This window comes from Cebus imitator, unplaced genomic scaffold (assembly GCF_001604975.1).
Source record: "Cebus imitator isolate Cc_AM_T3 unplaced genomic scaffold, Cebus_imitator-1.0 Scaffold444, whole genome shotgun sequence".
Taxonomy (NCBI): Eukaryota; Metazoa; Chordata; class Mammalia; order Primates; family Cebidae; genus Cebus; species Cebus imitator.
Genome location: NW_016107759.1, coordinates 745,946 through 763,401, shown reverse-complemented (window position 1 = coordinate 763,401; position 17,456 = coordinate 745,946). Strand labels below are relative to the sequence as shown.

At 66.0% G+C, this 17,456-nt stretch overlaps 5 protein-coding genes and 1 long non-coding RNA gene across 22 annotated transcripts in view; 3 read left to right on the top strand and 3 right to left on the bottom strand.

The window, feature by feature from the left end:
* Positions 1–4,195, top strand: part of WDR24 (WD repeat domain 24) — a 6,228-nt gene extending 2,033 nt beyond the window's left edge. Inside the window, exons 2-9 of one of the 2 annotated variants that reach the window (XM_017510915.2) lie at positions 1,035–1,212; positions 1,356–2,028; positions 2,612–2,730; positions 2,808–2,929; positions 3,013–3,117; positions 3,200–3,540; positions 3,658–3,806; positions 3,895–4,195. In XM_017510915.2, coding sequence (XP_017366404.1) covers positions 1,035–1,212; positions 1,356–2,028; positions 2,612–2,730; positions 2,808–2,929; positions 3,013–3,117; positions 3,200–3,540; positions 3,658–3,806; positions 3,895–4,063 — 1,856 coding nt within the window. In that variant the 3' untranslated portion in view covers positions 4,064–4,195. Of the gene's footprint in view, positions 1–1,034; positions 1,213–1,355; positions 2,029–2,611; positions 2,731–2,807; positions 2,930–3,012; positions 3,118–3,199; positions 3,541–3,621; positions 3,807–3,894 lie in introns of both variants that reach the window. The other variant, XM_017510914.2, reaches the window with a different exon arrangement.
* Positions 4,196–4,298: 103 nt separating this feature from the next.
* On the top strand, positions 4,299–6,272 carry JMJD8 (jumonji domain containing 8). Of its 4 annotated transcripts, none has more exons than XM_017510920.2 (9): positions 4,299–4,518; positions 4,596–4,685; positions 4,794–4,842; positions 4,919–5,015; positions 5,100–5,168; positions 5,263–5,382; positions 5,469–5,536; positions 5,616–5,750; positions 5,828–6,272. In XM_017510920.2, exons 1-9 carry the CDS (start codon positions 4,433–4,435, stop codon positions 5,906–5,908), a joined length of 795 nt encoding a protein of 264 aa, XP_017366409.1. In that variant the 5' UTR covers positions 4,299–4,432; the 3' UTR covers positions 5,909–6,272. The 4 variants fall into 4 exon arrangements, with proteins under 4 accessions (XP_017366409.1, XP_037588193.1, XP_017366408.1 ...); XM_037732265.1 differs by having other exon boundaries at positions 4,334–4,518; positions 5,616–5,745; positions 5,828–6,101; XM_017510919.2 differs by having other exon boundaries at positions 4,334–4,518; positions 4,919–5,168.
* STUB1 (STIP1 homology and U-box containing protein 1) lies at positions 5,956–8,589 on the bottom strand. 2 transcript variants are annotated; one of them, XM_017510918.2, is made up of 7 exons: positions 8,018–8,589; positions 7,361–7,559; positions 7,110–7,275; positions 6,830–6,917; positions 6,611–6,667; positions 6,419–6,535; positions 5,956–6,336 (listed from the first exon to the last, which is right to left on the bottom strand). In XM_017510918.2, the coding sequence occupies exons 1-7, from the start codon at positions 8,174–8,176 to the stop codon at positions 6,211–6,213; spliced, it is 912 nt and encodes a 303-aa protein (XP_017366407.1). In that variant the 5' UTR covers positions 8,177–8,589; the 3' UTR covers positions 5,956–6,210. The 2 variants fall into 2 exon arrangements, with proteins under 2 accessions (XP_017366407.1, XP_017366406.1); XM_017510917.1 differs by having other exon boundaries at positions 6,611–6,917.
* Positions 8,590–8,896: 307 nt separating this feature from the next.
* LOC108290874 lies at positions 8,897–10,205 on the top strand. Of its 2 annotated transcripts, XR_005197209.1 has the most exons (4): positions 8,897–9,045; positions 9,415–9,567; positions 9,718–9,859; positions 9,931–10,205. It is a non-coding gene; the product is annotated as an uncharacterized LOC108290874 (long non-coding RNA). The 2 variants fall into 2 exon arrangements; XR_001819733.2 differs by lacking the exon at positions 8,897–9,045 and having other exon boundaries at positions 9,373–9,567.
* A 231-nt stretch (positions 10,206–10,436) lies between these two features.
* RHBDL1 (rhomboid like 1) lies at positions 10,437–13,074 on the bottom strand. 3 transcript variants are annotated; one of them, XM_017510910.2, is made up of 8 exons: positions 12,856–13,074; positions 12,189–12,350; positions 11,806–12,030; positions 11,583–11,731; positions 11,312–11,424; positions 11,141–11,241; positions 11,001–11,061; positions 10,437–10,919 (listed from the first exon to the last, which is right to left on the bottom strand). In XM_017510910.2, exons 1-8 carry the CDS (start codon positions 12,892–12,894, stop codon positions 10,648–10,650), a joined length of 1,122 nt encoding a protein of 373 aa, XP_017366399.1. In that variant the 5' UTR covers positions 12,895–13,074; the 3' UTR covers positions 10,437–10,647. The 3 variants fall into 3 exon arrangements, with proteins under 3 accessions (XP_017366399.1, XP_017366398.1, XP_017366397.1); XM_017510909.2 differs by having other exon boundaries at positions 12,189–12,377; positions 12,856–13,009; XM_017510908.2 differs by lacking the exon at positions 12,856–13,074 and having other exon boundaries at positions 12,189–12,812.
* Positions 13,075–14,398: 1,324 nt separating this feature from the next.
* RHOT2 (ras homolog family member T2) overlaps positions 14,399–17,456 on the bottom strand; it is a 6,659-nt gene continuing 3,601 nt past the window's right edge. For 5 of the 9 annotated variants that reach the window (XM_017510900.2, XM_037732258.1, XM_017510902.2 and 2 more), the window contains 9 exons: positions 17,201–17,326; positions 16,731–16,815; positions 16,445–16,587; positions 16,267–16,367; positions 16,064–16,194; positions 15,894–15,971; positions 15,637–15,759; positions 15,333–15,535; positions 14,400–15,053 (listed from right to left, as the gene is read on the bottom strand). In XM_017510900.2, the coding sequence (XP_017366389.1) occupies positions 14,927–15,053; positions 15,333–15,535; positions 15,637–15,759; positions 15,894–15,971; positions 16,064–16,194; positions 16,267–16,367; positions 16,445–16,587; positions 16,731–16,815; positions 17,201–17,326 (1,117 nt within the window). In that variant the 3' untranslated portion in view covers positions 14,400–14,926. Of the gene's footprint in view, positions 15,054–15,332; positions 15,536–15,636; positions 15,760–15,893; positions 15,972–16,063; positions 16,195–16,266; positions 16,368–16,444; positions 16,588–16,730; positions 16,816–17,200; positions 17,327–17,456 lie in introns of all 9 variants that reach the window. The other 4 variants (XM_017510901.2, XM_017510907.2, XM_037732259.1 and 1 more) reach the window with 2 other exon arrangements.

Below are 17,456 nucleotides of genomic sequence, written 5' to 3'. Positions count from 1 at the left end.
CCAGGATGGTCTCGATCTCTTGACCTCGTGATCCACCCGCTTCAGCCTCCCACAGTGCTGGTATTACAGGCTTGAGCCACCGCGCCCGGCCTCCCAGAGGGCTTTTTCAGGGGAAAGGGAATCGGCAGGGAGGGGTGGGGCAGGTTGGGCTGGGCTGCCTGTGACCCAGGGCAGTGAAGTGGGAAGAGGCAAGAGATAAGACCAGCAGAAATTGAGGCTAGATGTGGGGTGAGATAGGGTCAAGTCCAGCGGTCTCCAAGCCAGCCCAGGTGACTCCCTGCCCTCACCTGGGAGCTGCAGAGGCCGCCTCACAGCAGGAAGTCTGACAGGACTTCCAGGTTTCCTGGCCTGGGGAGGCAGAGGAGGTGGGTTTGCTATCCAGTGTCCCGGGGCCCTTTTCCTAGTGGGCCCAGCACCAGTGGCCACCCTGAGCCAGCTCTCCCTTGTTCACGAAGAGATGAGGTGATGTGGAACTCAGGGGCCTCAGAGAATTTACAAGACACTTAAGACAGATCCTGAGCTGCCTGCCCTGGAGGGCCCTGGAGGAAGGCTGGGCACACCCTCAGAGGCTCTTGGTATGGTGGTCCACTAGGGTGGACCTTGATCCTGAGTCCCTCAGTCTTTTGGGGCTGACCAGGCAGCTCCGGCTCCAGGTGAAGGGACTGTGCCAAGGCTGGGGGCACCCTGCTTAGCACCTCCTTGGGTCTCCCCCAGGAGGCCGTGGGAGTGGGTGATGACTGGGTGGGTTCCTGTACTCCCAGTGCTCAGCTGCTGTGTCCTGAGGCTGCACCCCAGCTTTGCTCATGGGCGGATGCAGGACGCAGAATGTGGCGCAAATGGGGCCTGTGAGGATGTGAAAAACCACCTGGCATGCTGCTCCCGGGCCCAGGCTCTTGTGGAGACTCTATGTGGCTGCTCCCTTGGGCCTCTGTTCTGGGCCACAGGCAGGTGTGTGACACCATTCCACAGCTGCTCCAAGGGGGCACCCCGTGGGCCACCCCGTCACCTCCCCTGCATTGACGCCCTGCCTGCAGGCCAGTCCGAGAGCGTGCGGGACGTCCAGTTCAGTATCCGGGACTACTTCACCTTCGCCTCCACCTTCGAGAACGGCAACGTGCAGCTCTGGGACATCCGGCGCCCCGACCGCTGTGAGAGGATGTTCACGGCCCACAACGGCCCCGTCTTCTGCTGTGACTGGCACCCTGAAGATAGGTGTGCCATGGGGGTGCAGGGGCAGCCGGCTGACAGGAGGCTCTCACTGCCTCAGACCTGTGAGACAATTGGGAGCAGCAGAGCTGGGGGGTCCCCTGTCCACAGGAAAGGCCACTGAGAGTTTGGGTGGGGCCTTCCCACAGGGGCTGGTTGGCCACAGGAGGGCGTGACAAGATGGTGAAGGTCTGGGACATGACCACGCATCGTGCCAAGGAGATGCACTGTGTGCAGACCATCGCCTCGGTGGCCCGTGTCAAGTGGCGGCCGGAGTGCCGCCACCACCTGGCCACATGCTCCATGATGGTGGACCACAACATCTACGTGTGGGACGTGCGCCGGCCCTTCGTGCCAGCTGCCATGTTCGAGGAGCACCGAGATGTCACCACGGGCATCGCCTGGCGCCACCCGCACGACCCCTCCTTCCTGCTGTCCGGCTCTAAGGACAGCTCACTGTGCCAGCACCTGTTCCGTGACGCCAGCCAGCCCGTGGAGCGCGCCAACCCCGAGGGCCTCTGCTACGGCCTCTTCGGGGACCTGGCCTTTGCCGCCAAGGAGAGCCTCGTGGCTGCCGAGTCGGGGCGCAAGCCCTACACTGGTGACCGGCGCCACCCCATCTTCTTTAAGCGCAAGCTGGACCCTGCCGAGCCCTTCGCAGGCCTCGCCTCCAGCGCCCTCAGCGTCTTTGAGACAGAGCCGGGTGGTGGCGCCATGCGCTGGTTTGTGGACACAGCTGAGCGTTATGCGCTGGCCGGCCGGCCGCTGGCCGAGCTGTGTGACCATAACGCAAAGGTGGCGCGCGAGCTTGGCCGCAACCAGGTAGGCGGGCGGTGAGACTGTGGGCCAGGCTGGTTCCCCTGCCGTAACCAGGTAGGCGGGTGGTGAGACTGCGGGCCCGGGCTGGTTCCCCTGCTGGCTGTCCCGCCCCCACTTCAAGCTCAGCGATGGGCTCTGGCCAGGCCTACCAACAGCCCTTGTCGCGGTAGCTGAGGGTATCAGGATCGCACAGGGCCAGGCTCCAGGGTGGGCCGGAGTCGGCACTGTCCTCTGCAGGGCAGAGGTCTGGGGAGTCATGTGGTCAAGCTCTCTGTTCTGCTCTCTTGCTTCTGGAGCTCTCCAGGCACTGGCAGCAGTAGACGTGTGAGCTGCTGCCCCCATGCCCATCTCTTGCTGCCCTGCAGTTCCCCGCCGCCTAATTCCATTCCCTCTGTGCTGCTGTAGGATGGAGATTGGGATTTTTCTCTTCCCATGAGCCTCAGCTTCCCTACCTGGGGTGGGCCTAGACATTGGGTCCTTGGGGCAGCTGAATGCTGAGGGCTTGTGATTCTGTCCAGGCAGAAGGGGACCTGCATGGGGTGCTGGGTTACCAGGACCCACACAAGTGACCAGTGCCTGCCCCCAGGTGGCGCAGACATGGACCATGCTGCGGACCATCTACTGCAGCCCTGGCCTGCTGCCCACCGCAAACCTCAGCCACAGCGTGGGCAAGGGTGGCTCCTGTGGCCTGCAGCTCATGAACAGGTAGATGCCAGGGGCAGCTCTCCCCAAGGATTTGGGCTGCTCAAGCCCACCTACCCATAGGTCTTTTCTGCCTTCAGTTTCAACCTGAAGGATATGGCCCCAGGGTTGGGCAGTGAGACCCGGCTGGACCGCAGCAAAGGAGACGCACGGAGCGACACGGTTCTGCTTGACTCCTCGGCCACACTCATCACCAATGAGGGTAGGCTGTGGCGGGTGGCAGTGCTGGCAGGAGTGGGCGGGGGCATCCCACAGGACCCTGAATGCTGGCCCCAATGTTGGCAGATAACGAAGAAACCGAGGGCAGTGACGTACCTGCCGACTACCTCCTGGGTGACGTGGAGGGCGAGGATGACGAACTGTACCTGCTGGACCCGGAACACACGCACCGTAAGTGGGGTCCAGGCGGGGTCGGGTGGAGAAGTGGATGGAGGACGGAGGCTCAGAGCCTCTGCTCGCCCGGGCGTCCCAGCCGAGGAGCCCGAGTGCGTGCTGCCGCAGGAGGCCTTTCCGCTGCGCCATGAGATTGTGGACACACCTCCCGGGCCCGAGCACCTGCAGGACAAGGCCGACTCCCCTCACGTGAGTGGCAGCGAGGCGGATGTGGCCTCCCTGGCTCCCGTGGACTCCTCCTTCTCGCTCCTGTCCGTCTCACACGCGCTCTACGACAGCCGCCTGCCGCCTGACTTCTTCAGCGTGCTGGTGCGGGACATGCTGCACTTCTATGCTGAGCAGGGCGATGTGCAGATGGCTGTGTCTGTGCTCATCGTCCTGGGTGAACGGGTGCGCAAGGACATCGACGAACAGACCCAGGTGTGTGGCGGGCGGGGCCTCCTGCCTCTGAAGCGCGTTGCCCTGCACCCAGATTCTGACCGCCAGGCACTCCTTTCCCAGGAGCACTGGTACACCTCCTACATCGACCTGCTGCAGCGCTTCCGCCTGTGGAACGTGTCCAACGAGGTGGTCAAGCTGAGCACGAGCCGTGCCGTCAGCTGCCTCAACCAGGCCTCCACCACCCTGCACGTCAACTGCAGCCACTGCAAACGGCCCATGAGCAGCCGGGGCTGGGTCTGCGACAGGTGGGCGGTGGGGTCGGGAGGTGGGGCAGGAGCCTGCAGGCAGCGCAGGAGTCCCCGCTGAGGCGTCCGCCCTCTCGCCCGCCCCCAGGTGCCACCGCTGCGCCAGCATGTGCGCCGTCTGCCACCACGTTGTCAAGGGCCTGTTCGTGTGGTGCCAGGGCTGCAGCCACGGCGGCCACCTGCAGCACATCATGAAGTGGCTGGAAGGCAGCTCCCACTGCCCCGCGGGCTGCGGGCACCTCTGCGAGTACTCCTGAGCGTCTGCTAGGCTCCCCTGGGGCCTCGGGACCTGACCGCCCGGCCGGCCGCGGCAGAACCCCGCCTGGTCTTGTGCCTCAGACGGGCGGAGGCTGGAACTTGAAACCCCAATAAAGGAAGTGGAATCGCTGTCAGCGCGGGGGCTTGCAGTGTGCTCGCGGTGCAGCCGGTGCGCGGGGGCTTTCTGCGGCGCTGTCGCCGTGGTAACCAGCGGTGCCAAGAGACTTCTTCCGGGGCGGGGCGAAGGTCACTTCCGGGCCCGTGCGGGCTCCCGGCGGTTGCCACGACGACGAAGCTGCCGGCCAATGGCTGGCGGACGGGCCTGAGCTTCCCGGCGTGCAGCGCGGCGGGCTGAGGGCGGCGGGCTCATGGCGCCGGGGTCGCGGCTGCTCGCGCTCTGGGCGCTGGCGGCTCTGGTTCTACCCAGCTCGGGGGAGGAGGGCGACGGCGGGTGGTGAGCGGCCCGGGAGGGGCCGGGCGGGGGCTCACGTGCGGCGGGGCGGGCGCGGGCTGACCCGGCTGTGCCCGCAGGCGCCGGGGCGGGCCGGGGGCTGTGGCGGAGGAGGAGCGCTGCGAGGTGGAGCGCCGCGCCGACCTCACCTACGCCGACTTCCTGCAGCAGTACGTGCGCCCGGACCGCCCGCCCGCCCCCGAGGTCCCGCGCGCGTGTGGGGCGGGGGCGGCGCGGGTGGCGGTCGAGCCCGGCCGCGACCCTGCCCTTCCTTCCAGCTACGCGTTCGTCCGGCCCGTCATCCTGCAGGGACTCACGGACAACTCGGTGAGCGCGCGCCCGTCCCCGGTCACAGCCGCACGGGCTGGGCCCGGCCACTGAGCCCCCGCCCCCGCCCCCGCAGAGGTTCCGGGCCCTGTGCTCCCGCGAAAGGTTGCTGGCGTCGTTTGGAGACAGAGTGGTCCGGCTGAGCACCGCCAACACCTACTCCTACCGGAAAGGTGAGCTGCCCCACCCCGGGGCCCGCCTGCTTGCCACACCGGGACGGCTGCAGCAGCCGGTCCTGACCCGTCCCTTCCCTGCAGTGGACCTGCCCTTCCAGGAGTATGTGGAGCAGCTGCTGCACCCCCAGGACCCCGGCTCCCTAGGCAATGGTGAGTTAGCCGTGTATGGCGGTCGGAGTTGGGGGGCGACACGCTTGGAGTCTCCAGGTGCCGGGATCTCTGCCTCCACCGTCTCTGTTGGCAGACACCCTGTACTTTTTTGGGGACAACAACTTCACTGAATGGGCCTCGCTTTTTCGGCACTACTCCCCACCCCCATTTGGTCTGCCGGGTACCGCTCCAGCTTACAGCTTTGGAATCGCAGGTGGGTGCTCCTTGGGACTGGGAGGAGTGAAGCTTCTGAGAGTGGGTACAAAACAGGTGTGTCACCAGGTGCTCATAACTCCACAGGAGCCGGCTCGGGGGTGCCCTTCCACTGGCACGGGCCTGGGTACTCAGAGGTGATCTACGGCCGCAAGGTCAGCATGGGGTGGGTGTTGGGGTTCAGGGTTGGATGACCAAAATGGGCAAGGGTGACGCTACTGCTCCTGCTCACAGCGCTGGTTCCTCTACCCACCTGAGAAGACGCCAGAATTCCACCCCAACAAGACCACGCTGGCCTGGCTCCGGGACACATACCCAGCCCTGCCACCGTCTGCCCGGCCCCTGGAGTGCACCATCCGGGCTGGTGAGGTCAGTGGCTGGCAGGAGGGGACTGGGCCAAGTCAGAGGCCCCCAGGTAATCTCTGCTGCACCCCTTCCTCCACCAGGTGCTGTACTTCCCTGACCGCTGGTGGCATGCCACGCTCAATCTTGACACCAGCGTCTTCATCTCCACCTTCCTCGGCTAACTGGAGCAGCCAGCAGGCATTCCTGGCACACAGAGTACTCCCTCACCTTGTGCTCACGGATTTTATTACACAGACAGTGGCCACAGGGACCTCAGCCCAGCCCACCCTCACCTGCTTTTCCAGCCCAGAAGGGGGGACGGGGAGGATCACGGCCCAGCAAGAGCTGTGCTGAGAAGGGAACAGTCCAGAGCCCAACAGCAGAACTTGGGGGGAGGGGAACAGGGTGGCCAGGGACACAAACTATGTACAGGGGCTGGGGCCTCTGCCCTCCTGGGCCAGGACACTGGGCAGGGCGGGGAGCCTCAGTAGTCCTCTACCCAGCCGTTCTCAGAGATGAATGCGTCAATGACCTCCTTCATAGCCAGGTTGGGAATCAGCTGTTCCTGCGTCAGGGGGCTCCGGGTCACAGGGTCAAAATGACCCACACGCTGCAGCGACAACAGGCAGAGGGTGCTCAGCGGGCACAGGACAGTGCTGCTGGCCCTGCCCACCCCCTGGCTGCAGCCTCACCTGCAGGTGCTCCTCGATGTCCTTGCGGTCATAGGTGATGCCACTGGGCGTGATGCACGGCTCCCGCATCAGCTCAAAGCTGATCTTACCACACAGGTAGTCGGGGATGTCACGCTTCTGTGGCACATGGGCACAGGGTCAGAGGCTGGGAAGGGGCATGCGCCAGCACCTGCCACCCACAGCAACACTCACCTTCCTCTTCTCATCCACCTGAGAGAAGAGCTCATCCATGTCCGCCATATATTTGTCCTGTGGAAAGTGGAGCAGTGCTTGGGAGGGACACCCCACCTCCCTCCTCTGTGGCACACAGACCCAACACGGGGCAGGGACACACGGACCCACAGCAAGGTGGGGACGCTCCCGTGCCACGTGCACACACACAGACCCACATGTGGATGGGGGCACCCTCACGTGCTTGGCCTCAATGCAGGCCTGCTGGGCCCGGACGTGGCTGTCGTCCTCATCACCCTCGTGGTTCCGCTGGTACTCTTCCAGCTCCCTGGGGGATGACCAGAAGCCCGTCAGAGACAGACCTGGCCAGGAGATATCTGACCACACCCCAACCTCAAAGCTAACATCTGGGCTGCTTCCTCACATTTACCGCTCACCAGTAAAACCAATAAACATTCGTGTTGGTGATTGGTTATTCAGAATTATCCCCAGACAGGGCGGCCTGGGGTAAGGGTCCCACCTCTCACGCTCCGCCGCAATGAGCCTCGAAAGGTAGGAGTGCAGCTCACTCTCCTGGTGGATGCGCCGCTCCTCGATGCTGTTCCAGCGCTTCTTCTTCGCGATTCGAAGAGCGCTGGGGATGTCGTCCCCAAAGTTCAGTCGCTGCTCCTTGGCCAGGCTGTAAGCTAGGGAACAAGGGTTTCAAGTCACCCTGGCCGGTCCAACCGCCTGGTCCCAGGGGCCCCACAACCGGGCAGCTTGTCAGCCAACCTCGCTGCAGATTGGCGATGGCCTCATCATAGTTCTCCATCTCCAGCTGGCACTGCCCCAAGAAGAAGTGAGCCTTCACAGACTGCCCGTCCAGCTCCAGGGCGCGCCGGCAGTCGGCCAGGGCCTGCTCGTGCTGCTGCATCTTCAGGTAGCACAGGGCCCGGTTGGTGTAATACACGGCCACCAGCGGGTTCCGGGTCTACGGACCAAGGCCGGGCCAGCCGCATCAGGGCGTAGGCTCAGCGTGCCCCCTCTGTCCCAGGGCCCGTCCCAGCGTCTGCGATATGGCTAGATTGAAGAAACTAAACCTCCCAGTAGTCAAAGCCTCTGCGTCCAAGAATCTGCAGACAGGGGACTACTGGCTCAGCCTACACACTTCCGTTGGTTTTGTAGTTTTCCAAATCTTTGGAGAGTCCCAGCTTTGGACCGGGGGTCCTCAAGGGGCGAGGGCCCCTGGCCTCCCACCCACCCGGCCGGCCTCCATCTGGCATCCCACCCTCGTTCCCCGGCAACTGGCGCTGGGCTCGAGAACCAATGCTGGGCTTTCGGGGCCCAGGATACCCGCCGCGGAGGAGCCAGACCCTCGGCGGGGCCGGCCGGTCGCGGGCCTGGCCCTCCGCCTCGCCGTCGCCGCCCTCCCCGCACGGGCGCACTCACGATCGCGCGGCCGTAGCAGGCCGCCGCCTCCGGGTACTTTCGGCCCACAAACAGACGGTTGCCCTGTTCCTTGAGCTCCTGCGCGCTCGGGCTCTTCTCGGGGCTACCGCCGCCAGCGCCCAGCCGCGCGCCGCCCTCCTTCTCCTCCTTGCCCTTCATGGCGCCGCGCGGCACGGCCTGGGCTGCGCTCCCAAGCTCCGCGCCTGGCGGCCCTGCACCCGCAGCCCGAGCCCGAGCCCCGCAGCCCGAGCCCGCGATCCGCTCGGGCCCGGCCCAGCTCCCCCGCCGGAACTTCCGGCCGGAGGCGGGATCAGCGGGGACGCAGGCGTCGGGGGGCGGGTAGGGCCGCGCGTGCGCCCAGCCAGCCGGGGCGGGGACAGTGGGCCCGCGACGTCGCGGACTGCGAAGAACCCTCCGGATCCCTGGGCCCGCGCTCTTCAGGGTCGGCGTTCGCGGAGCCCGGCCCGCCCCTCTGAGGCCTCTTCAGAACTGGCCTTGGTGGCGGCCGTCCCATACATTCGATTTTCCCCGTGAGATGCCTACCGTGGTTCGCTGAGGGCGTGCTTCCCTAAAAGCCTGTTCCGCCCACGTGGGATTCCGCCCCTGTCCCAGCCCGCAAAAACCCCATCCTCAGAGGCCCCGCCCCCCCAGCAGCCGACCACGCCCCCAGCTCTTGAGCACAGCTGCAGCGGTCCCGCCCCCGGCAGCCAGCCCCGCACCCAGCAGTTGGCCCATCCACAGAGGCCCCGCCCCCAGCAGCCGGCCACGCCCCCACCAGACAGCTCCGTCTGCAGAGGTTCCGCCCCTGGCAACCAGCCCCGCCCTCAGGGCTGATTCATTTGCATAGGCCACGCCCCGGACAGCAGGCCCGTCCCCTCCACGTGAACAGGGCGGCTTCCCACGCGCTCTGGAGCTAGGAGGACCCCGGCGGCTTGCTGGTCTGCCATCCTGGAGCGCCACCGAATAGGTGCTACGAGCGCGCGCGGGCCCCCGAGAGCGGCTGGAAGCCGTGGACCGTTGGTAGAGTGGTAAGGGATAAAGGGATCCGTAGGGCGAGTGTCCCCGTGGCCGGACCTCCCCTCATCCCCTTTCCCAGGAGGAGTTGCTGGCGGCCATCAAGGGCCGAGCGGAGAAGCACGTGACGCGAAGGGAGCTGGAGCGGCTGCCAGCCTGGAGGCTGCCGGTGGTGTGCGGCCCGCGGGCGGGGCGGTACTTCCTCATGGGCGGGGCCTCCGTAGGGCGGGTCTTCAGGGTGTGGCATCGGCGGGGCGGTCCTTCCTCGTGGGCGGGGCCTCCTAGGGGCTTGTCTTCGTGGGGGCGGGGCTTCATCCCGGCGCCGGGCGGGCGGGTTCCTGGTGGGTCCACCACCCCAGGCACCCTGACCTGGCCTCCCACAGAGAGGCCGCTTCTGGCCATGTCTGCAGCAGCTCGTGGCCAGCAATTCCCCTGAGCTGGTTGTGCACTGCTTGACCTCCGCTTTCTGACTCCTGCCAGATTCGGGGGTCACAGTCGCAAAGCTGTGTGCCCTCCGCCATGTGGGCCCACCACAGGTGAGTCGGGTGGGTGCGACCTGAGTGCATAGGCATCCTTGTCTGTGAAGCCGGCAGTCAGGACCCTTACATGTTTTACTGGGAGCAGGAGCAGGGTCTCCCAGAGCTTGTCCTGCTGGGGTGTCTGGCTGCTGTCTTCTCGCTGCTCAGAGCAGCCCTGGCGGCCGGAGCTCCAAAGCTAGAAGCCTTGTCAGATGAGGCAGTGGCCACAGTGCCCAGCCTTCTGGCCCCACAGTACACCCTCAGGCGCGCAACCTGCTGTCCCTGAGCTGGGTTCGAGCTCTGAACCAAGGTGAGCGATCTGTGCATGGGCAGGGTGGGGGCGCATGTGCCCTGGGCCTGACTCCGTGTGCCCCTCCCTAGCCAGTGCCTCAGGACTGTGGACTCCTCAACTAGTGGAGACAGCGCTGTGGACCTGGGCCGTGGGGCAGAGGCTGTCCCCACACCTGTTGCCCAAACTTGGCCCCAGCCTGGCCACCCACAAGGATGCTAGGCCAGCCAAGAAGCGCAGGACCCAGGCTGAGTGGACTCAGCTATGGCCCTGGCTCACTCACCCGCCACACAACCTCAGGCCTCGGGTGTCACTGGATGCCAGAGAGGCCGCCACCATGGGAGCTCAATAAACACTCACCAAACTCGCCTGACCACACTCCTGGCCTGGACACACACCTGATCCCCAGCCCTCCCGGGTGCCCTTGACTCCCACAGACACAGCACCTGTGGCCCGGGGAACGAGTCCCACACGTGACCCCAGGTGCAGAGGTGCACAGGGAGGGAAGCCAGGCTCTTGCGGTGGGCAGGGCCCTCACAGTCCGTTCAGCAGGTGTGGAGGTCTTGACAAGTTTCCAGAGCCTGGGATAGCCCCCTGGTGCTGTGTAAAATATTTATTAATTATCCAAAAAGGTTCAGACTGCGAGTCCTGGGGGTAGGGAGTTGGCCGGGACAGGGTCTCCTCTGAGGCCACCCACACCCGAGGGGCACAGCAGCCCTGAGACGTCCGCTCACAAGGGCAGGCGTGAAGGCCCATGGGGGGCGGCCACCATGTGCCAAGCCATGGCCCGTGCAGCCTCAGGTAGCCGGTCAGGGCGGTGGGGGGATGTGGGCGCCAAGCAGGTCGTAGGCAAAGACGTTCCAGAAGACGGCGAAGAGCAGGAAGGTGCCGTAGGCCAGCAGCACCACCCACCAGCCGCACTGGTCCTGCAGGCGTTCCTCGTAGCTGCGCAGGATGGTCAGGCCCATGCTCACCCCCACCACCGCGCCTGCCAGGTGCGCCATGAAGCTGGGCTGTGGGCCCGAGGCGGGCAGCGGCGGGGAGAAGCGCAGCCACACGGCCCGGCCCACCTCGGAGCTCACTGCAGAGGGACGCGGCAGGTGGGAGGTGCCCCGGCTGCAGGCTGAGAGGCCCCCCGCCCTCCCCCTCAGTCCCTACTCACTGCACACCAAGGCCAGCACCATCCTCAGCAACTTGTAAGGACATCTCATCCCAGCCCAGTTCTAGGGGGGTGTGCAGAGGAGAGGCCGTGAGGCTTGCCAGGGGCTCCTCCCCACGCCCCCCACCGGGCAAGCCCGTTACCATGACGACGTTGGCGAGGTGTGCCGAGCACAGGGCATAGACCCCGCCGGAGCCTCCCACCACCGGGGCCCGCATGTCGGTGATGGAGACGGTTAAGGAGCCTGTGAGAGCAAGCGGCGGGTGAGGGTCCGGCCGGCCAGGATAGGGGGCGGGGGTGTGCACCTGCCTCACCTGCCAGCACGCCCGCCAGGTAGAGGAGGCTGATGCGGAGCAGGCCATGCACCATCTCCAGGGGCACCCCGATCATCAGCTGCAGGAGGGCGTTGAACCCCAGCTGCTCCAGCCTGGCCACATGGGAGCAAATGGGCATGAGGGGTGGGGTCAGCCATCAGGCCCCACCCCCAGCCCTCTCCTCAAGTTGCTGCACCTGCCCTGAGGCTGAGCCTTTGATGGAACGGCAGATGGGGTTGGGGGGGCCTCACTGGGCAGCAGCCCCACTCACCCGACATGCATGAACATGTAGGTGAGGAAGCGCCAGGCACGGGCGCGGTGGCCGGGGTGGTACACGAGGGGGCTCTTCATGTATTCAGGGTGGTAGGTCTGCAGCACCCACTTGTTGAGGCGGGCCCCGTAGCACAGGAACACGATGATCTGGGGACACGAGTGTTAGGCTGGTCAAGGCCAGGAGCGTGGGAGGCTCCCGGGGCAGCGGCTGAGGGGCCCACCTGGGCAAGGGTGACCGAGGCCATGAACACGGGGGGTGGGCAGCTGCGGTGTCGGTAGAAGTACCAGCGGCGGTCCACCTCGCAGGGCAGGATCTCGTAGGCCACGTAGCGCACAAACCGCTTGTAGACACCCAGGCCCGGCTCGTCCAGCGGCCCGTCCCGGGGCAGTGCCCGCTGTCCGTTAGCAATGGCCCGCTTGAAGCTGCTGGAGCGCTTGCTGCTGATCTGAGGGCAGGGGCCTGAGCATGGGCCACGGACCTCCCCACGGCACCCCTGCCTGCGGGGCTCACCCAGCTCCCCACATCCACAAGAGCCCTCCCACTGAGGGCCACCCGCCCACCTCCTCTGACTAGGACAGTTAACCTGCCCACTGTGGCACTGACCAGGTCCACCAGCTCCTGGTAGCAGACCTGGCCCTGCTCATTGCTCTGAGCCAGGGCCACCAGCATGTCCAGCTTGGCCGGGTCCAGAGGCAGCTCATGGCTGTGCACCAGGCCAGCGAAGCTGTCTGCACCGATGAAGCCTGTGTTCTCGGGATCCAGCTGCTGCAGTGAGGAGCCGCCGACCAACGCCTGAGTGTGGGCCAGACCCCTGGACCAAAGGGCTGGACCAGGCTGGCTGGGAGCATCAGGCTCAGGCTCCAGGCACTTTTGGGACAGGGGCCCCATGTCTGCCTGTTGCCTGGGACCCTACTTGATCCCAGGAGCTGGCAGGGCACTGGTGCCTAGGTCCCAGTCCTCCAGCTCTTCAGGGTTCCATCTTCCACCCTACCCATCCAGGAAGGGGAGGGCCAAGGTCCAAGAGCAGCCAGCCGCCCGCCAGCCCTCCCTCCCTTCCCCATTTCCACCCTCTCTCCCTCCCCCTCCCCCAGGAGCCCTGGTCCAGTCAGTCCTCTCCTGGGGCCCAAGACACAGGGGCCAAGGTCGTGGAGGGATGGGGTGGGTGCCGAGCGGGGCTCTCGGGGAGCTCCCGTCCCGCACAAGCTCAGCTCAGCGGCAGGAGGGCCGCATTGGGGGCGGTGCCAGCTCCCCAGACCACCCCCCGACGCACCTGCTCCTGGATGAGCTGCAGCAGCGAGCTCCTGTCCATAGAGCCGGGCCGGGGGCCGGGGTCGGCGGCCGCGGCCGGGAGGGGCTGCTCTGCGGACGACTCCGCTCCGCTCCGCCCCAGCCGGCCCGCTCCGCCCGCTCCGATCGGCGCCGCGCTTGGGCCGCGTCACCGAGTCGCCCGCCTGCCCGCCCCTGCCGCACACGGCGCCACGCGCGGCCAGCACACGCGCGCACCCTGCACGCGGACGCACATCCCGGACAGGAACCGCCTCCAGCTAGCGCCGCGTCCCAGTGCCGGCCCCCACCCCCGCTCTGGCGCAGCTCCAGCGCATTGGACGACCTCTGCGGCAGCAGCTGGTAAATGGAGTCACGGGGTAGGCGGCACCTAAAACCCCCCATACAAGACCGTTCGCCCTCTCACAGCCCTCCTGGGCTCAGGCCTGTGAAGATGCCACCTTCTCCAGGAAGCTTTCCCTGATCCCTGCTTGCTCCCTCCCGGCTGACCCAGTGCTCCACGCAGTTCATGCATTCAACCGGCTGGAGTTCCCTGCTTGGGGCAGATACACCCTCTATCTATAGTGCAGCAAGGAAGCCCCCTTGGCCCCACACCCCGCACAGCCACCTCCTAGGATGAGGGAGACCCTGCTGCAGCTGCCTGGGCTCTGACCACGAAGCTCAGCCCACTCGTCCATGCCCTGGGCTGGAGGCCACTGACTGCTCTTCCAGCTCCATGCAGGAGAGCAAAGCCTCCCACCCTAAGGCAGCGCCAGGGCTGGACACAAGGGGCATTCGGGCAGAGCAGAACCCCAGAGGGCAGGGCTGCAGTTGGGGTGAGGGGACCTGCTCCTGGGAGAGTGGACCAACGCCTCAACAACGGAGGTAACAGACAAGACACGTGTGACTATGGCAGCCCCTGCAAGGGCCACTCAGACGGCTCCTCCTAGGGATGCAGTGGTCCCAGCAGGCAGCCACGGGGTACAGCGGGCTAAGACAGCATGAGTCAGGGGAGGGGCTTCAGGGCCCAACGCCACAAGCTCCAAGGCAGAGCCCGTGTGGGCCAGGCTTGCGGTTATTTGGGCGGCCTTGGGAAGCCCATGCTGTGGGTCCCAAGAAGCAGACATCCGAGCTCAACTCCAAGCCTGTCCCTCCCTCCAGCCCATCCTGCTCCCCTCGGGCCAGGGCCCTGGGGCTGTGGCAGGCAGTGATCACCCCTGGTCACATAAGCCCAGGTTCTTGGCACAGCTCAGCCAGGCTGGCAAGATGCTCTGGGGAGTGAGTGGGCAGCTCAAGGGGACACTGGACCCCAGGAAAGGGGTCAGTCACCAGGAAAACATCTCAGGCACCAGCGCCCCCCAGTCCAGGCCAAGCACGCACCATCCACCTACAGTGGGCTCCCCCTATCGGACGCTGGAGCTCCCAGGCCACAGCCTAACTGGACCTTCCAGAGGCCACACACACACCCCTGGAACCTCAGGACAGGGATGCAGGGACTAAGGGAGGAATGACATTGGCAGCCCACATCAAGACAAGTAACACATTTGAGGTTGATTCCAGGTAAGTTGTCTTCAGAGACGGATCCGAGAGATGGAAAAGACACAGTGAAGTTTAATTGGGAACCCCAACCTCCTGTCCTCTGCTGTGGCTCCAAATTCAAGGGAGGGGAGACCCCCACCCAGAGCCGCCTCCCAGCCCTCCATATCCACTGGCCACCCAGGACCAGAAAGGCGGGTAGAGCCCTGAGAATTCCGGGTCTGGGGTCACCAGCTTCCACACCCGTGCTCCCCAGGCCAATACACATTCTGCCAAGGTGGGCAATGCCCAACAGCATGGCCGGTACTCGGGACTCCTGCTCAGCCGCCAAGGCTCCGACAGCCCAGTGGAACCCTGGGGGTCGGAGAGGAGCCAGGGCAGTGTGTGGCAGCACGAGGCCCCGCTGCAGACAGACAGACAGACCTGCCTTCAGAAGCAGAAAGGCAGAAGGGTGTTCCCAGCATGGCGGCCTGGCCTGCACCCAGCTGTGCTGCCCCAGCAGAGCCACACCCAGGTCGAGAGGGGCTTGGGTACCAGGGCCCTCACTGGCTCTTCACCAGGACCCTGTAGAGCGAGAAGCTGAGAACTGCGGCCACGGCGGCCCCGACAACCCCCAGCAGCCCCCGGAGCCAGAAGGAGGAGGGATGCAGCTCTGCGTAGACCAAGTGTCTGCAAGAGAGAGATGCGTCAGGCACGGCCCCCCCACTTGCTGCGGGGCACCCTCCCAGGTCCTGGACGGTCACAGGGCCCCACAGGCTGGGTTCCCAGACCAGAGGCACAGCCAGCAGACGCCAGGCCATGGAGGGGCACGCCTGGGCACTGGCTACCTTTGCCACACAAAGCTCCACCCCGCAACCTTGGCCCCAGATGCAGGCCTGACACCACAGCTGCCCACTGCCCAGATGACAGACACAGCCAGGGCCCAGGGCTTTGCTGCCGGGTACCCACGGGAAGGCGGCCATGGTGGCGAGCTGGGTGAAGACGGCGGCGCTAGGCTCGGCCGGGCCGGCACAAGAGAACGGCACCGGAGCAGGCAGCCGGTGCTTGCGGCAGAACTCGGCCGGCGACAAACCGGCTGGCAGGACGCCTTCGGGCAGGTCGGCCTTGGAGGAGACGAAGAGGCAGGGCGTCTGCCCATCCATGTAATGGCGCTGTGAGCAGACAGCAGTGTGAGGTCCAGTCTGGGGTGGCTGAGGCACAGCTGGCAGGACAGACCCTGCCCCACGGCCACGTGGCCCCTGCAGGACCCCACCTTGTAGACGCTGGCACAGTGTGCAAAGGACTCCGGGTCACTGCCATCAAACATCAAGCAGGCAACGTCACAGGTGGCGTCCAGCGACGTGGCCAGCAGGCCCTCTGGGCCCACCTCACAGAGCTGGGACAGATGGTGACCTCAGGGAGGGTCCCTGGGGCTGGGTCCCCCAAGGGCTGTGCTGGGCCAGCTCTGCCAGGCAGGCCTGGGTGTCCCCGGGTCCACCCTCAGGCACTGGCCGGCCCCCCAGCACTCACAATCAGGTACTTCTCCTGCCCGTTGACCTGCACCGTGTCGATGGTGTAGCCGGGAGGCTCCTCCCTGGTGTCCTGGTGCTGAGGGAGGGGAGGCCCTGAGACTCGCTGGCTCCCCGGACTGCCCTGCCTGGCCACTGGAGCCCCTAGGGTGGGGGATGTAGGGTGCTTACCCCCAGGCTGCGGCCAAGGAAGGCCTGCAGGAAGGCGGACTTGCCCACTCCGCGGGCCCCTACCACCTTGCACAGGAGGACGCTCCGCTGCGTCTGTCCCTTCTCCTGGTCCAGTCTCTTCTCACGGGTGACTGTGAGGAGGGACCCAGGTTAGGGCGGCGGCCAGGGTGCTGAGCCCAGGCTCAGGGAAGGTGGGTGCCTACCTGTGATGGCGTGGGTCTGGGAGTCCTGCTCACAGAGGGTGGGGTAGCCCAGGTAGCCCAAGTGCCCGAGGCAGCTCCGGACGTCCAGGTAGGTCACCAGACTGGGGGTGGGCGGGAGGCACAGCGTTATGGTGGGGAGGGTGGCACAGTGGGGGGGCGTGGCGCGTGCCTTGCTTACGTCCACTGGCAGAGGTATCCGTGCAGGGGCAGCCGGTCGGCCTCCGTGCGGACTGTGCGCGGAAGCTCAGGGCCCCAGGGGGCTGCCGGGAACACACTGAAGAGGCTCTGCAGCTCCACGGGCGAGAGGGCGCCGTCGCGGTCCTGCGGGGGAGGGGCTGTGGTGACGTCTGTGGGGAAGTGGGGGGACGGGAGTCGCCGTGCTCTCACCTGGTCGTACTTCTCAGGGGAGGGGCTGTGGTGACGTGTGCGGGGAAGTGGGGGCAGGGGAGTCGCCGTGCTCTCACCTGGTCGTGCTTCTCAAACATCCTCTGCACAAACTGGTAGCCGAGGTGGCTGAGCTCAGTGCTGCAGCCGGGGGGCACGTGGAGCCTGCAGGGAGGCGACAGCGTGTCAAGTTCCCAGGAGACTGTGCCCCAGCGCTCAGCGTATCTGTCACCCTGCCAGCCTTGTCTGAGGACCCAGACGCTCCTGTACACCCCTAACCCTGCCGCTGCGACAGGGCAGGGTGCCCATCTGGCTCCAGCATGTGAGAGGCCCAGTGGAGGCCCCCAGGCCACACCCCAATCTGCCAACCCCAACAGGGTGAACAAGTCGAGCATAGAGTTGCTAAGGGCCAGCCCCTCCCCGACTCAGAGCTCTGTGGATGCCCAGGGGTTCAGGGCTCAGCCAGGCAGTGTGGCCTGTGCTGCAGGGCACGACCCCAGACGGCCGCTGAGCGAGACCTACCCGGACTGTCGGCCCCAGACCCACTCACGGAGGAAAGAGGTAGTCGGCCGTCAGCTCCAGTGCGTCACTGTAGCCGAAGCGCCTCAGGATGGTCCATGTGGTCTCGTGCCGGCCACGCTGGATGAAGAGTGTGTTCAGGAAGAGGAAGCCTGCACCGAGACAGAGGAGTGGGAGCACCAGGCGCGCCCCCTCCCCACAGCCCCCAGCCACAGCAGGCCCCCGGCCTCACCATCCCGGGTCAGCCGGCCATCCCACACACCACCAGGCCCCCGGCCTCACCATCC

Bases quoted from the DNA above. Each gene is read 5' to 3' on its own strand.
- JMJD8 (XM_017510919.2), top strand. From the start codon at position 4,433: ATGGCGCCGGGGTCGCGGCTGCTCGCGCTCTGGGCGCTGGCGGCTCTG. The intron at 4,686-4,793 runs GTACGTGCGCCC...CCTTCCTTCCAG, and splicing joins TACGCCGACTTCCTGCAGCA to CTACGCGTTCGTCCGGCCCG. The intron at 4,843-4,918 runs GTGAGCGCGCGC...CCGCCCCCGCAG, and splicing joins AGGGACTCACGGACAACTCG to AGGTTCCGGGCCCTGTGCTC.
- STUB1 (XM_017510917.1), bottom strand. From the start codon at position 8,176: ATGAAGGGCAAGGAGGAGAAGGAGGGCGGCGCGCGGCTGGGCGCTGGC. The intron at 6,918-7,109 runs GTGGGACCCTTA...GTCATCCCCCAG, and splicing joins ATTGCGGCGGAGCGTGAGAG to GGAGCTGGAAGAGTACCAGC. The intron at 6,536-6,610 runs GTGAGTGTTGCT...CATGTGCCACAG, and splicing joins AGGTGGATGAGAAGAGGAAG to AAGCGTGACATCCCCGACTA.
- RHBDL1 (XM_017510908.2), bottom strand. From the start codon at position 12,473: ATGGGGCCCCTGTCCCAAAAGTGCCTGGAGCCTGAGCCTGATGCTCCC. The intron at 11,425-11,582 runs GTGAGTGGGGCT...CCATGTGGCCAG, and splicing joins TACATGTTCATGCATGTCGG to GCTGGAGCAGCTGGGGTTCA. The intron at 10,920-11,000 runs GTGAGTAGGGAC...GTCCCTCTGCAG, and splicing joins GGTGCTGGCCTTGGTGTGCA to TGAGCTCCGAGGTGGGCCGG.